General features: G+C 31.6%; 1 protein-coding gene across 2 annotated transcripts; it reads right to left on the bottom strand.

The window, feature by feature from the left end:
• Positions 1 to 756: 756 nt before the first annotated feature.
• Positions 757 to 8567, bottom strand: LOC110097446 (histone deacetylase 6). Of its 2 annotated transcripts, none has more exons than XM_020823819.2 (4): positions 8438 to 8567; positions 8222 to 8346; positions 1229 to 1354; positions 757 to 1157 (listed from the first exon to the last, which is right to left on the bottom strand). In XM_020823819.2, exons 1-4 carry the CDS (start codon positions 8468 to 8470, stop codon positions 1001 to 1003), a joined length of 441 nt encoding a protein of 146 aa, XP_020679478.1. In that variant the 5' UTR covers positions 8471 to 8567; the 3' UTR covers positions 757 to 1000. The 2 variants fall into 2 exon arrangements, with proteins under 2 accessions (XP_020679478.1, XP_020679479.1); XM_020823820.2 differs by having other exon boundaries at positions 1007 to 1146.
• Between the last annotated feature and the right edge of the window lie 7397 nt (positions 8568 to 15964).

Genomic DNA, 15964 nt, shown 5'->3' with positions numbered 1-15964 from the left:
TTTTGAAGATTTTCTCAGCATGTTAAGATGATGATCTTCTTTTTGCGTGTGTGGGTGGGGGAGACACTTAGGCCAATTAAGATAGACTCAAACACACATCACATATGCAAAAATTGAATACAAAACCTTTTGATTGTGATACGCCTAGACGGTTCAGGAGGGACTCCTAGACTGGTCCAGCCGGGCCAACCTTTTGGGCCGGCTGCACACCTATAGCAGGCAAAAGCCTATTGACCCGTAGGATCAATTGGCCACCCCCTTGGGGGTGGGGTCCACAGCTTAGGGAAGAGAGAGGTCTATTTAGTCCTTTTGGTTTTTTTTTTAATTTTTATTTTTTATGTTTACTTTAATTAGGAGTTTCCATTAGGGTTAGGACATGCAAAATTATTATGACTGTTTTCTTCTTGGAGTTGGTGTCTTGGGCTCCAACGGCGTCTATGGATTGGGAGAAATAGATCCTCCTCTCGAATTGAGGATCGACTGTATCTTGATATTTCTCCTTCCGTTATCTTGCAATAAAAACTATTGGTTTTTTTTTTCCATTCGAATTGTGAATATTTCTCGCTGTTTTTGTCAATATTGTTAGGTTTTACTTAAGATCTTCAAGTATTTCCTAACATATTGATAATAAAAACTCCCTACTAAAAGACTAAGGTGAGCTGCATAAATATAATGATCTATAGTTTTTGAACAAACCTTTCACCAATGATTGTTATAAAGAGTATTTTGTTTAGCCTTTAAAGCAGGTAGTCACTCTTTTGCAAAGAATTATGTTATATTTATGCATCACAACAGCATTACATCATAGCAGCATGTAACATTTATCTAGTTTTATATAAGTTTCATAAACATCCACATCACCAAGCTTTCAATTAATTCCATGAAATACACGAATATTCAAAGATCAGTTGTCCTCTCATTCTCAAAACCCAAGCGCTGGAACACTTTCCATAAATATTAAAGACCAATTTCTACAGAACTCGCCCCTCTTCAATCCCTTCTAACTAGAAAAGGACCCTTCATTGCCATTAATGGCCTGAAAAGGAGGTATCTGTCCAAATTTTAACAGATGGGCAACTTGATAAACTGGTTGCAGCTGCTGGATCATTTGAACATCCAGATATGCATCACAAGCAAAGCACCATACTGACAAATCACTGTGGTTTTTTCTATTATTATTAAAGAAATGCAAATAAGCCCACTAATTGGTACAGTAAGATGATCAAACCTGAAGCTTAGAGCCAAGCAATGGCCAGTCTCCTGATGATGATTGAGCATGTGTTTATTGATGAAGCGGCTGCACAAGACATCTTTACAGGTCAGGCACAACCAATTCTCTGCAGGATGCTGGCATCTGTAATGGTGTTTCCATTTTTATATGGTGCTTAACAATAAATTATAATATTTTAAATATAAGGATATACTTAAAAAAATTAAAAATCACAAGGAAGCAATCAAATTATATTTAAGGCTTTATTTGGGATGGATTTCTTATTTCTTCTTAAAGTAGCTTTTTAGTACAAAAATTTTAATTATTATACTTAAAAGTTACTTTAAGAAGCAATAAGAAAGCTATTCCAAACGAAGCCTAAATACTGCGGCAATTGTAAAACCAATGTTGTACTCAAGAATTTTCTGTTGCAACTATCAAAATAAAGCATACTCAATACATGAAACTTCTGCCAATGCAAGGTTGAATAAAGGTTGATATATGTAGCATTATGGGATGCAAACCTCAAAGTTCATGTCCATTAAAAATACAAAATGCATGAGTTGGAACGAGCAAGAAGATAATCAAAGCGTTAATCTTACTTTAGTCAAGTTTTTTAGCTGAATTTTATGTGTTTTAGTATTGTTGGAAAAATGCTTATAATGGCGATTCGTATAAAGAATGGGTTATGTTCTCTAATGTTTATGTTGGTTTGGTTTGGTATGATTCACGAATGATACCTCTTAGAATAGTAGCTTAGTTGTTTCATAGCAGTTCCTCGTAGCATTAGCATTAGAATAATAAGAAAATTCAGACTACAATCAGAGTAGCAATAGTAGCTGAATGTAGTGTAAAGCTTGATTTGGTTGCCTTCCCGACTCAATTCTTTTGTTTATTCAGTAATTGGTTCTGTATGGTTTGTTCTTTGGACTTCTACTTGCATTTTTAACCTTTCTTTGGGTCTCCAGAGATTTTCAATAGATACTTCTTAATATAATTTGGTTGCCTCTTTGGACCTTGTTAGACCGGTCCAGCCGGTCCATGCCGGACCGGCCCTGGCAGAACCGAGGCGGAACCTCCGCCTAATTTCGTGGCCAACCGCACCGCAAGCGCCAAATGATCATTTAAGGAAGGATTTTTTAGGGTTTTGGTAGGGAAATTTGAATGTAGGGATTGTTTAGGGATTTCCTTTTGATTTGTATGCATTAAATAGTTTGATTTCCTAGGGCTTGGACATCTTGAATTTGGCTGAAATTTGAGATCTTCTAGATTTAGGTTTTTCTTTGGGATCTAGCGGCGTCTACAGATTTGGGAGAGATCGATCATCCTCTCAAATAGATGATCAATTGTATCTTGTTATTTTCCGTTTCGCTTTTATCAAATAATACAAATTTATCTACTGTTTTTGTTGTTTTGTGTGGATTTTGGTAGAGAAAGCTCGTTGTTTTCCGAAGATTGATAGGAAATACTTGAGATCTACAAGTACTTCCTATCAAATTGGTATCAGAGCGTGAGCCTTCCGGGTAGCTTGTCTTTATGTGATAGTGAGCAGTGTTTCTGTGGGCAATTCCATGCCTGATTGCACACATGAATTATAAATTGATTATGACTATAATGATGAGCCTATCCAAATGAATGCCAATATAGCTAGAAGAAGAGAAATTCATTGTGGAAGAAATAATCAAGACAAACCTCATAAGATGTATGTAATGAAGTTTATAGCAATTATAAAAATCAAGTTTATAGTTTAAACGATTGCATAACTAATAAAGTTAAACTTGAAGCATATACGTTTGATGGAAAAAGACCCTCAGACATTCTCTAACTATTACAGGACATGAATAATTTTCTTAAGTAGCAAAAGATGTCGAGTGTCAAGTGAGATTTGCAAAACTAAAATTAACAGGGAAAGCTAGGAAGTATTGTATAAAGATGGAAAAAAAGGTCGATACCTACAACTACTCTATGTAAGTAACATCATTGTTAACAGAACGCTAAGGGGGTATCCATTGCTATTGCGACTAATCTTAAATGTTATCAAACAAATAATTTTGTAAACAAATATCATAGTATAAATTTACAAATGTGGATGAAGTGAACAATAAAATTAATAGGGGAGTGACATTCATGAATTTAAAGGGAGATTAATCATTCTGAAGATGCTTTGATTTCAAATTCTTTAAAGAGTAAATATTAAACAATTCCCTTGGGTTTGGATGGCGCTTCACATAGGTTAGCATTTTTTAAAACCCTCCATGTATCCATGGCATCTTTTGGATATTTCATTATAGTTCCCTAGCTTGATTTTTAAAACCCTCCATATGTCCATGGCATGTTCGGAGATTTCATTCTTTTTTCTAACAACATTAAATATTACGTTAATTTAGCTTAGTGATTTGTTTTGTTATGTTTGAATTGTATCAAATGTCATGACTAGAATTTTGTTAGCCTCATCTTCTTATCTAGTTCTTAAGTTTAAGCCTTTCTCCGATAATCTATCCAAGCCCCTGATCAGCAATAGAATTCCATAGATCTCTCAAACTACTTGGAAGTGAAGACCATGAGATTTTAAGCCCGAGCTCCTTATTATCATTGAGGCCAAGTTGCTAGCCTTACTAACGTCAAAGAAGAAGGCGAACAAAAATATGAGAGGCTATAATGAGAAAAGAGAGGCGACAAGTAGGAGCGGGAGATTGCCAAATCATTGGAGATCACCGACATTGGGATGGGAGGATATGGGACAATTTTTTATAAAAGAAAATGAAGGGAAAATATAAGGTTAATTTTGTCATTTTCATTCAATTGAAGGGTTCTATTAACAAAAGATACATCACGAAATAATCTTGTATATTAGGTAACTAAGTGGAGCATTTTTCAAAAACACAACCACCACCTTAAAGAAATGACAAAACCACGAGGACTTGTATGATATTTACTTTTTTAAAAAAATATCAAGAGATGCATTATCACCACACCTAAAATTGATCATGATTGGAAAAAAAACTTACAATCAAACATATTTCAAGCATGATGAAATTTTTTGCAAATTCATTGTACGAATGTTTTAGGCAAGTTAACAATTAATTGCATATATTTGAAGCCTGAACAACACCACAACCATATATTCTTGTAGATAAAAGTGCTAACTATAGAGAAATAAAAACTTATAAAACATACAATTAAGATATAGGGGATAGTAATGGAGCATAAAATGAGAAAAACTTGCATCAGTTTCAGAGAATGAATTTAATTTCATGCCGAAAAAAATTAGGGAAGCATTTTTTGAATTAAGACAAACAATAAAAATGCTTTGATAGCAATGGAATGATCTTTATATAATCTAGTAATCTTAAGAAGGTATATGATCAAATACCACAATAATTAAGCATTAAGAAAGAAAGTTGTGTCAAAAGCACGTAAAAGCTATTAAATATATGCACGATGGAATACTAACTAATATTAGAAGTAGTTGTACAATGATAAAAAAAATTAATTATGATAAATGGTATGAATGGTATGAGTCAACTCATATTTAAGATTCATGTTAGAGAAAAATGCCTCTTGAATGAGGACCTTTTGGTCCTTTTGTCAATAAGAGGATAGAAAATCAAAGCACGTCATAATTAAGATGTGTGTTAGATCATCATTCCCCCAAGATAATGTATGAATTAATAGCAAGTTTCAAGATACGTGTTGTTGGAGATTTGAGTTGGACCATTGGATTTATATTAATAGCATTGACATTAGTGCTGTGGGTGATCCAAATTAGATGCCCAAATTTACATCGAAACCATGAGATTAGCATCAATTAAATATATCAAGTTATATTAGAAGATTAACACAAATATTGAAGCATTCCATAATGTATATGCTCAAGGGATTGACCAACATTGCACGTGCATCAAGGGAGCACAATTCTTGGCATCATTAATTAGACAGTTAAAAAAAACCTAGAGCAAAAGGTTTTAAGAGACGCATTATTTGCTCCATTTTTTAATCTCTTTTTAAAATGTCCAAAAGTATTTTTCTTTTAGCTCAAAAGGACCACAACATATTTTTGTGTCCTTGTAAGATTGGAAGGAACTTGATCATAATTCTCTAAAAATTGATGTTCAAATTTAAACAATTTAACCATAATCACTCAGAGAATATCAGCATGGGGGTCATCTTTGGATTTCAAACTAACCCTCTTTAAATAAATCCATTTTTTTATGTTGGTAGTATTCTTGAAGTTTGAGTCATTCAGAAGATATTTAAAATTTGATGGAGCTTAAATTACACAGAAGTGAAACAATGCCCACAAAATAGCAACAAACTTTCCTTATATGGAACATGATGCAATCCACTTCAAGATAACCTTGAAACATTCTCCAAATAATTCAACATGACAAAAAAAGTCAAACGGGATAAAAGTGGTAGTAAAATATTGACATGAGCCCCAAAGTGGAAGCTCAAGCATAGGCGAGAGAATGAATTTAATTTCATGCCGAAAAAAATTAGGGAAGCATTTTTTGAATTAAGACAAACAATAAAAATGCTTTGATAGCAATGGAATGATCTTTATATAATCTAGTAATCTTAAGAAGGTATATGATCAAATACCACAATAATTAAGCATTAAGAAAGAAAGTTGTGTCAAAAGCACGTAAAAGCTATTAAATATATGCACGATGGAATACTAACTAATATTAGAAGTAGTTGTACAATGATAAAAAAAATTAATTATGATAAATGGTATGAATGGTATGAGTCAACTCATATTTAAGATTCATGTTAGAGAAAAATGCCTCTTGAATGAGGACCTTTTGGTCCTTTTGTCAATAAGAGGATAGAAAATCAAAGCACGTCATAATTAAGATGTGTGTTAGATCATCATTCCCCCAAGATAATGTATGAATTAATAGCAAGTTTCAAGATACGTGTTGTTGGAGATTTGAGTTGGACCATTGGACTTATATTAATAGCATTGACATTAGTGCTATGGGTGATCCAAATTAGATGCCCAAATTTACATCGAAACCATGAGATTAGCATCAATTAAATATATCAAGTTATATTAGAAGATTAACACAAATATTGAAGCATTCCATAATGTATATGCTCAAGGGATTGACCAACATTGCACGTGCATCAAGGGAGCACAATTCTTGGCATCATTAATTAGACAGTTAAAAAAAACCTAGAGCAAAAGGTTTTAAGAGACGCATTATTTGCTCCATTTTTTAATCTCTTTTTAAAATGTCCAAAAGTATTTTTCTTTTAGCTCAAAAGGACCACAACATATTTTTGTGTCCTTGTAAGATTGGAAGGAACTTGATCATAATTCTCTAAAAATTGATGTTCAAATTTAAACAATTTAACCAGAATCACTCAGAGAATATCAGCATGGGGGTCATCTTTGGATTTCAAACTAACCCTCTTTAAATAAATCCATTTTTTTATGTTGGTAGTATTCTTGAAGTTTGAGTCATTCAGAAGATATTTAAAATTTGATGGAGCTTAAATTACACAGAAGTGAAACAATGCCCAAAAAATAGCAACAAACTTTCCTTATATGGAACATGATGCAATCCACTTCAAGATAACCTTGAAACATTCTTCAAATAATTCAACATGACAAATAAAGTCAAACGGGATAAAAGTGGTAGTAAAATATTGACATGAGCCCTAAAGTGGAAGCTCAAGCCTAGGTGGCCTAGGCGCACACACCTCTGAGCTTGGGACGGCTCGAGTGTGGCTGCTTAAGCTATAGTATCCATAATTGCGCGTACCTAATAGGGCGATTGAATTGGAATCACCATACATACCAATAGAGTGTGGATACTCAAAGTAATGCATGTTATGAGTATTATTGATGTGCTATAGAGCTTGACACAAAGCTTATAACATGCCCTATCATGCTTAATTTAATTATTTTATTATTTATTATGATTATTAAGTTTTCACTAAGGGTTTTGTTTTAAACCTATTTAAAACCCTCTGCCAAATTTAATCTCATATATAATCCTCGCCTGAGCAGACCTCTCTCTTAAACACTCAAGAAGTAGAAAGCAGGAGTCCCCATAGTAGAAATAGGATACAACAAATGCGCACAAACTTAGTGACTCGGTCTTCCCTTCTGAGTCTTGATCTCATTTGCAAGTTAAACACAAACTTATCTAGAGTCAAAAATAGGAGTTGCTCTTCATCTTTGATCTTAATTGTTGAATGCAAAACTCTCCCTAGCAAAAAAGTGATCAATCTTGTTTGCAAGTCTAACACAACTCTCTCTCACGCTGATAGAACCTTCCCGATTCCCAACCATATTTGTCTTCGATTTTCTCTACTATAAGTCACAAGTCCAACTTCTCTCTATCTATCAAAAGCAACAATGTATGTAATAATGTTTACTCTTTCACTTTCCTTAATGTGATTTTATTTTATTATTCTCTTTCTTTGATTTGCCTTGATTTCTTGTTTCTTTTCATTTAATTTTATTGATCAAATTTGAAAAAATATGGTTCTTTCTTTAGCATTTTGACCTAATATTATGTATAGTTATAACAATGATAGTTTTATTTACAAATTTAGTTGTTTTCATTATCAGGAGACGAGTTCAATATGCATTGAATCCATCTGAACCACCCCATCAATCCTTAAATTGGGAAGTTTAGATTCAAGCTTATACCATGATTTATAGCTTTTAAAGAACAGACAAAACTCTCCTTATGAAAGTAATAAAATAAATTTAAAAAAAAAAGAAAGTAATAAAAATGGCTTAAACCAATTTCTATCGATCAAGAGTTTGGTGTTCATTTCATGCGGCAACGTAATGCCATGAAGCAAATGACTGTATTTTAAAATAAACTACGAATCAATTGTATTACAGTAGTAAAGACACTGATTTAGTGCAAAAGACGCTAATTTTAGGACATCGGGATAACTTCTAAAGGATGGATTAATGATTTGCACCATTTAGAGTAAACTAAAAACCCGCCGCGTTAGGGTTTCACACAAAGGGGAATTGCCAACCTGCTGCAATGGGAATCGGGGCCGGGAATGTGGCTGAGATCGGAAGACAAAGATGGTAGATGATCACATGACTTTCGCGCCTCCACCCATCCTGATTCTGCTCCATACAGCTCCTCCACTTCCTCCTGAACAATACCGGGAGCTGACTGACTTTGCAGAATTCAACACAAGAAATCCAAAAAGGGAGCGAGGGAGAGGGAGAGAGAGATTTCTTACCCACGCGGAAGATGAACTGGCGTTACTCTCCATTGAAGATCTGCAAGTTAAATGAGCTTTTTGCTCTCTTGATAGACGATTGTTTGAGGCAGGAAGTGATATTATACCTCATAATATATATAGTTTTTTTCTGTGAAATTATTTAATTGATATTAATTATACATTACAAATAATGTAATTTTTTATTACTATATTGAGGTTTAGGCTTTATTTGGAGCGGCTTTATTTCTATTTTTTAAAACAACTTTTTAATAAGAAAATTCTATTTTAAGAAATATTTGTACTAAAAAGTTATTTTACAAAACAATAAAAAAGCTATCTCAAATTAATGTATGATCGATCCTTAACGTAGCAGTTTTGTTTGTAACACTAATTAAGATATTTCTTTTATATAATAATTATTACTTTTGTTAAATTTTAATGGAGATTTAGAACAAATTTAGCATCAAATTCATATAAACACCCAAATATGCAACTTGCAAGGCCTGAAACACATGACCTATGATGTGAGCCAAAGATCCCAATTTTTTTTTTTTTTTTTTGTGTGTAAACTAGCTTATATGATAAATGACAGGTATTTTCTTACAAACATAATATTATTTATTTATTATTGTATGCTAAAATATTTGTGACGGTAAAGTATTAAATTAATATCTTAGTTTTTTTTATGGAAATATAGCATAAACATAAATGAGAGAATATTGTAATAAGAGGCACAGTATTTTTACAAGAAAAAAAACTAAAAAAAATAGTAGGATATAGCCTGGCAAAAATAGTGAATTACATAATTAAAGTCATAGGGGTTCAATATTCCCGTTAATATGCAAAGATGGAGTCACACACATGTGAATAATTATTTGGTGCATGTTGTAAATTTTACATGACACGTGATTGAAGATAGAAATGACCACATAATGTCAATCGAGTGACAATGGTATGATGAAACTCAAATGACTATGGTTTGGACGTTTGGTGATGACAAACAAATATTGACACTCGGGAGATGATAATTGGATGATGATAGCTATGGGATAAAAGTCGGACAATGATAGTCAAATGATAATGATTAGATAATAATAAATGGACTATAATGATCAGACGTCGTTGGTCAGATGATAATAATCTAAGCAGTCAGATAATGACGATAGATGTCAGTGATTCAGGGCATTAAATATCAGACACTAATGCTCTTTATATCTTTAAGCTCTCTTCATGCTCAAATTCAAGTCTCCTTCATATTGAGAATGAGGGTCAAAGTTTTAGAATACTCCATCAAATGATGCTTATAACTTCCCTTGAAATTAGATCGTTTGTTCGACATTTAAGTGTTTTAATGGCCTCGGAATTAAATGATATTAGGTTCATTGGATTCTTGTCATCAAAACACTCAATTTGATAATAAACATGCAAGATTTTGGAATCATTCGATCCTTCAATGACTTAGGCTCATCTGGGCCTGAATTGGAATACTTTTGTTGTTGTCTGAGTTTATTTATTTGAGCATGATTTTACTATAAAATTATCAAAAATAGAGTTTATAGGGCTCTTAATTTGATTCTAAGAGTCTCCAATATATGTATTGCATCAAGATTCATGCTTGTTGATTTTTTAAAATATATAAATTTTCCCTTATTTTTTAATGTTGAATATATATAGCCCTAAAATATGATAAATTGATGTACAATTATAACCTCAAAAAATTATAATGCAAAATCGCTATTTGGACGTGAAAATGAACCTCTCCTTAAGGCCCTGAACCAAGTAAATTATATGCAATTATAATTTTGGCCTCACTAAAGCCAGTGTGTCAATTGTTGTGAAAATTGATTAAATTTTCAGCTCAAAACTTGCTAAAAATCTATAGAAAATTGATTATGGAGGTTCAATGGGCTTAAAAATGTCAAAATTGTGTCAATAAAATTGTAAAGTGTTCGGTCTTAATAATCAATTTGTTGAGAATTGTGATTATAATCAATGAACTCTTGATATTTGTCTAAAAGTGAATACCCCATTTAAAACATAACAACTTTAATCTCTATCTAATATTATGCAACTTTAAGACTTTGGAATAAACTGATTTCTCTGATATCTTATGATGAATATAGAGTGTTATCTTTTGAGACTTATGTCATCTTAAGACTTAAAAAAAAGTATACTTTTTTAGGTTTATGCATTTTAATGTCTTTTAGAAAACTTATACGTTATGAGGATTTTAATATACTTATATATTTTTAGACTTATACCTAATGAGATTTTAGATGAGTGGGGGATCCTACCAACCACTTAGGCTTCATTTGGGGCAATTTTTTTATTGCTTATTAAAGCAGCTTTTTAATACCAAAATTTTAATTTTTCTACTAAAAAGCTATTTTTAGAAGCAGGAAAAAAGTTGTCCCAAATGAAACCTTAATCTCATGAAGTTTTCTTATGAGTACATTATTAGTACTAGCTTTTCATTGATACTATCTCATGAGGGTGTCTTACAAATATTGTGGGTGGAGGCCCTACTTGCCGATTGCCTTTTGAGGTATTTCTAGTGATGTTCACATCAATTATTAGCTTTCCATCAAGCAATGCTCTAACAAAAACTCTAGAAGGAGCATACCTTTTAGAGTTATGTTAGATGTAATGCAAAAAATAAAATTTATGTGAGCTTGTCTCTGAGTGTTGCACGGAGGGCCTGGTAGAGGATTGCATCATAAGCTTATTGAATATGTATGATGATCCTATTGCAATTGATATGCTCATAAAGATCTGAGGCCCCATCATAAGGATCAGATGTGATATTCATCATCTAAAATTTAGGTAGTTTTTCATTAATGGTTGTTTGTTTTGAGTTAATAGTAATTATAAGTATTGAAATGTTGAATGAGATAGAAATAACCAAGGCTTGAGGTTTGAGGAGTGAAAAATTAAGTTTTGAATTGTTCCTCTACGAGTGCTATGATGCTAGTCTTTGCAGCACCCCGGCATGGAGCCCCAGCATTACGGTGCCATGTAGCTCTCGAGACCTGGGAGAATTTAGAAGATTCTCTATGGGCATTATGACATTGGAAATTCTGGTGCTATGGCGCAAGGCCAAATTAATATTTTTCAAATAATAAAAATATTTTGATCCATTTATCAAAACCAATTGCACCTTCAATTTGTCTTGAAAGAAGAGAAGAAACAGAAGGAAAGCGAAAGAAAAGCAAAAGATTTGGAGTCCAAGATCCGAAAAATTGTTCGTTGGAAAAATGGTTAAGCTCGAGATAGGCAACTCATACCCTATTTCTGATTTTCATTTCTAAGTATTTATAAAAAGACATACTTTTAAAATTATTTTCTTGAATTTGAGAAATGTTTCACCATATAAATTTTAGTATTTTGTTGTATTCTCTATTATATACAATTTAACTGTAAGAATGCAAAACTTCACCGGTCAGTTCATTCAATATGAATTTCTAACTATTTTGAAAAATGGTAACATCTATAAATCTCAGTATAGTTGTCGAAATAAGTTAATTTAGCATTTTGCATAATCTACATAAATTTGGTAAAATTCCGAGAACTTTGTATAGACACTTGAAATGTGAGGGTTTTTTTTATAGAAATTGATATTTAATATTTAATTGCTTTAATTTTTTTTGTATTATCATGCATTTTATGACATTTTGGAGCTTTATTATGGAAAACCAATATACTATGAAATTCTATGTTTGGGCCCAAAGTGAATATATCTCTGTCTTAAAGTACTGTATTCTAGCTTTGAAATAACTTTATATTGGAATATATTCAATTCTCTATTATGGGTCTGCTTTACACTTGTTTTAATAGGTGGGAGGTGGAATTTGAGAGTTATAAAGGACATTAATGTATTTGCATTCCTACATTAACTTTCATGTGTGAAGTAGTATACCCATATTGTAAAGTAAATGATACTTTTATTATGTTATTTATTTTTATATTGAGTTGTGAACTGATCAGCTCTATTATGGGAGGAAAATGGTGGCCTACTGAGTTTTATATTCATCATTTTGTTTATAATATATCAGGCAAAGGTAAGTTTTCTGTTGAGTAGAGTAGAATAAATTTGATAGAGAGTAGAAATTTTAATTTTGAAAGGTACACATAATTTTGTAGTTCAATTTGTATTTTCTAATTTTGTTGCAATCATAGTAATATGGACTATTATGATTTAGTTATTTTGAAAGAAATATTTTGTATAGATTCTATGGACGTATATTCTATATGGTTTGTGGCGATTAGTTTGCTCAAGTGAAATGATAAATTACAAGAGAATTAAGAAGTAAATAGAAAATGTAAGTTTTAAATTACTTCTTTAGGTCGTGAGGAGTGACATCAATTGTATGCAATTTAACTATCATTGAATAGGTTGATCTATGTAGCCAAGCTGCACTATGTAGCCTGGGAAGACCTCTATAGTCCAATCAATGTTGGAGGTCGAGGGGTCCATTCAACAATTCAATTAGTAGGACCTTTAAGAGTTAAGTTCACTTGGAATTTCTACAAGAAATCGGATTCAATTCTTAATAAATCGTTGAGAGCAAAGTATGGAAGAGATGTTATGCATGTTGCTATTAAGAGATTCAATTCTCCGTCTTGGAAGATCTTTATCTGTGGTGGTAAAGCTTTAAATCCGATTATCAGATTCAAAATTGCTACATAAAAATCTATCAATATTTTTAGAGACTGCTGGATATGGGATAGAAGATTGGAGCTATGGCCGACTTTTATTGCAACGGTTGAAGGTGAGTTCCCAAACATGGAGAATTTTATTCTAAATGGCAGTTGGAATAAAATTGAATTGCTGAAATTCTTTGAAAAAGAGTTGCTGGATATAATTTTACAAATTAAATTGTATCCAGAACTTCCTGATGATGAAATGGAACTTGTTAAATCATTTACTGGCAAAACTATAGCTCCAATAGCCAGGTCTAATGCAGATGATAATTCAGATTCATGGAGCTGGTTCAAAAACATTAAATTGAATCCACGGGTAGAACGGTTCTGGTGGCGCTTATGGAGAAATGCAATTCCTTGTAGAGATTTTCTGGTATACAGAAGATTAGCAAATGATAATCTTTGTCCTAGAGGATGTGATGTGGTAGAGAACTCGGAGCATATAGCAATAAAATGTGGAAAGATAAAGGAGGCTATCATTTTGGCAAATAGATGGGGCTTCTCACTTCCTTTGTTTAGCTCTTAGACAGATTGTTTGATGAAGCTGAAGTGCATGTTGAAGGTAAACTTGTTTGCTGTAAATTTATATTGCACAATAGCTTTCTTCTCTTGGAAGAGTAGAAATAAGGTGATTCATGAGGGGAAAGAGACTAGCCTTTCATCTGTTGTATCAAATGCCATCAGCACTACTTCTATTGCTTTGAATTTTAGTTCAATTCGGGATCACTGGGGTGCTAATCGGTCATTTAGACCGTTGTCAAATTCTTGGCATCCCCCTCCCCCCGAGTGGATTAAAGTTAATATAGATGCAACGTTATTGAGATCCAATGAAGTCGGAATTGGTGGAGTTTTTAGAGATCTTAAAGGTAGATTTCTCCTTGCTTTTGGAATCAAATGTACTCATTGGGACAATGGAGCTCTGGAGCTATTGGCATTCCAAACTTTAAACAAGGTCATCAAGGATTGGATGTTGGATTCAAAAGGTATTATACTTGAAAGTGATAGTAGCAATGTGGTGAACTATCTTAAAGATGCTGTGAAGAAACCATTCCCGATCCATGATGCTAGGTATGAAGATTTATCTTTCCTCAATAAGTTTGATTATTTCTTATTTAATTGGGTAGATAGAGACTGTAATAAGTTAGCAGATTGTTGTGCTAACTTGACTTTATTGGGTGATTTTGTTTGGGAAGATATTTACTCTAATAATGTTCCTCCTAATTTCTTGTTATTATTAAAGGAGGATTGTGATAGAATTCCTATCACTTAGTAGTTTGTAATAGAGGTTTTTCTTTTCTTTGCTTTAATGCTATTTGCAATTTCAAAAAAAAAAAAAAAAGGATAGGTTGATCAAGAATTGCATTTGTTAGATGCAAATATTTTTTAAAGCTATGATAGAGAGTAAGCTATTTTTTGTTATGATCTGACTTGGAGGCTCAAATTAATGATGCAAGAACAAATGATAATGATTAATAGCATTTTTTGTTTATTAATAATCTAGTTTCAACACATAAAAAGAGCCACTAAAATCTTAAAATGTTAATATAAAATACTATAAATATCTTTTTATTGAAGTGTCACGTTTATGATGCATATTTTCTACTCGTCTATTTATTTAAATTAATCGAATAATACATGTGAATATTATTGAAAGTAAAAAAGTGAGTCATAAATCAATAAGTAAATCATGCTTCTTAATTATTGTAATACAAGATATTGGGAACAATATGCATGCTCAAGTCAAACATAAAATAATTCTATTTAAAATTCATTACGAATATTTTTATCATTGTTATGCATATTTATACATGTCACATATGTCATATCTTTATCATTTATATAAATAAGACTAGTGATGGGAGACACCGACTAATATAGTACCAATAAAGATACTTCTTTTTTATAATATTTTTTTATTTAAATATTCATGTACTTTTTATTATCACGTAGTACTAGAGGTGTGATCCATCATCCAACATGCACATAAAAGTATATCTATGTAATCATTTCATTCGTATAATATTCACAAAATTCATATAATTATGCAAAATATAACATGCTAATTATGATCAATCATTTGATATTTGAAAGATAAATTGTTTGCAATAAAGATCAAATGTAATTAGAAGAATCAATATAATTATCATAATTTAGGAACATGCGTACTCACCTAAACTTAGATGTTTTTAAAGTTCACCTTTACTACTCTTTATTCTAATATCGATATATTTAATACCTAAAGGCTTAAGATATATTCTTATCATCAAAATATATCATAAATACTCTTGCGTGATATTTTAATTTTTATCCATGCATAAACAAATAAAACACATGCAAGAGAAGCAAAGTTTGTAAAACAGTAAAACAATATGGTATAACTACTTCTAAAATAGCACAATATATAAATAATGAAATCTATAACCCAGTAAACTAGTACGAATGTTAAATCAATAAAATTATAAATAATCCTTCTTAAATCATACATCTTAGCAGTACTATCAAATCAATAAGAAAATCAGATAAATCAATAAAATTTTAAAAATATATATATATATAAATACTTTCAGAATCCACAACAATGCAATACTATTAGAAAATTATATAAGAGTATACACATGATATTCAACTATTTTATATTAATATCAAATTAGTATATTATATCAAATGCTCAATATTGGGATCACATGCTCAATAACACTAAATCAATATAGTAACAACAATAAATTAATATAATAATAGGAATCAATATAACAATAAAATAGTACAGTGATAGCAATATAATAATAGTAAGATATATTTCAATAATTGCACTAAATAAGTAAGAAGCTCTGGCTTACATGATAT

The sequence above is a fragment of the Dendrobium catenatum genome, unplaced genomic scaffold, assembly GCF_001605985.2.
Source record: "Dendrobium catenatum unplaced genomic scaffold, ASM160598v2 fragScaff_scaffold_1482, whole genome shotgun sequence".
NCBI lineage: Eukaryota > Viridiplantae > Streptophyta > Magnoliopsida > Asparagales > Orchidaceae > Dendrobium > Dendrobium catenatum.
The sequence above is the reverse complement of the archived record's forward strand: the minus strand, read 5'-3'. Positions and strand labels throughout refer to the sequence as shown.

Coding starts and splice junctions, on each gene's coding strand:
- LOC110097446 (XM_020823819.2), bottom strand. CDS start 8,470: ATGGAGAGTAACGCCAGTTCATCTTCCGCGTGG. Junction 8,347..8,437: donor CCAGTTCATCTTCCGCGTGG/GTAAGAAATCTC, acceptor GGTATTGTTCAG/GAGGAAGTGGAGGAGCTGTA. Junction 1,355..8,221: donor CCCGATTCCCATTGCAGCAG/GTTGGCAATTCC, acceptor ACACCATTACAG/ATGCCAGCATCCTGCAGAGA.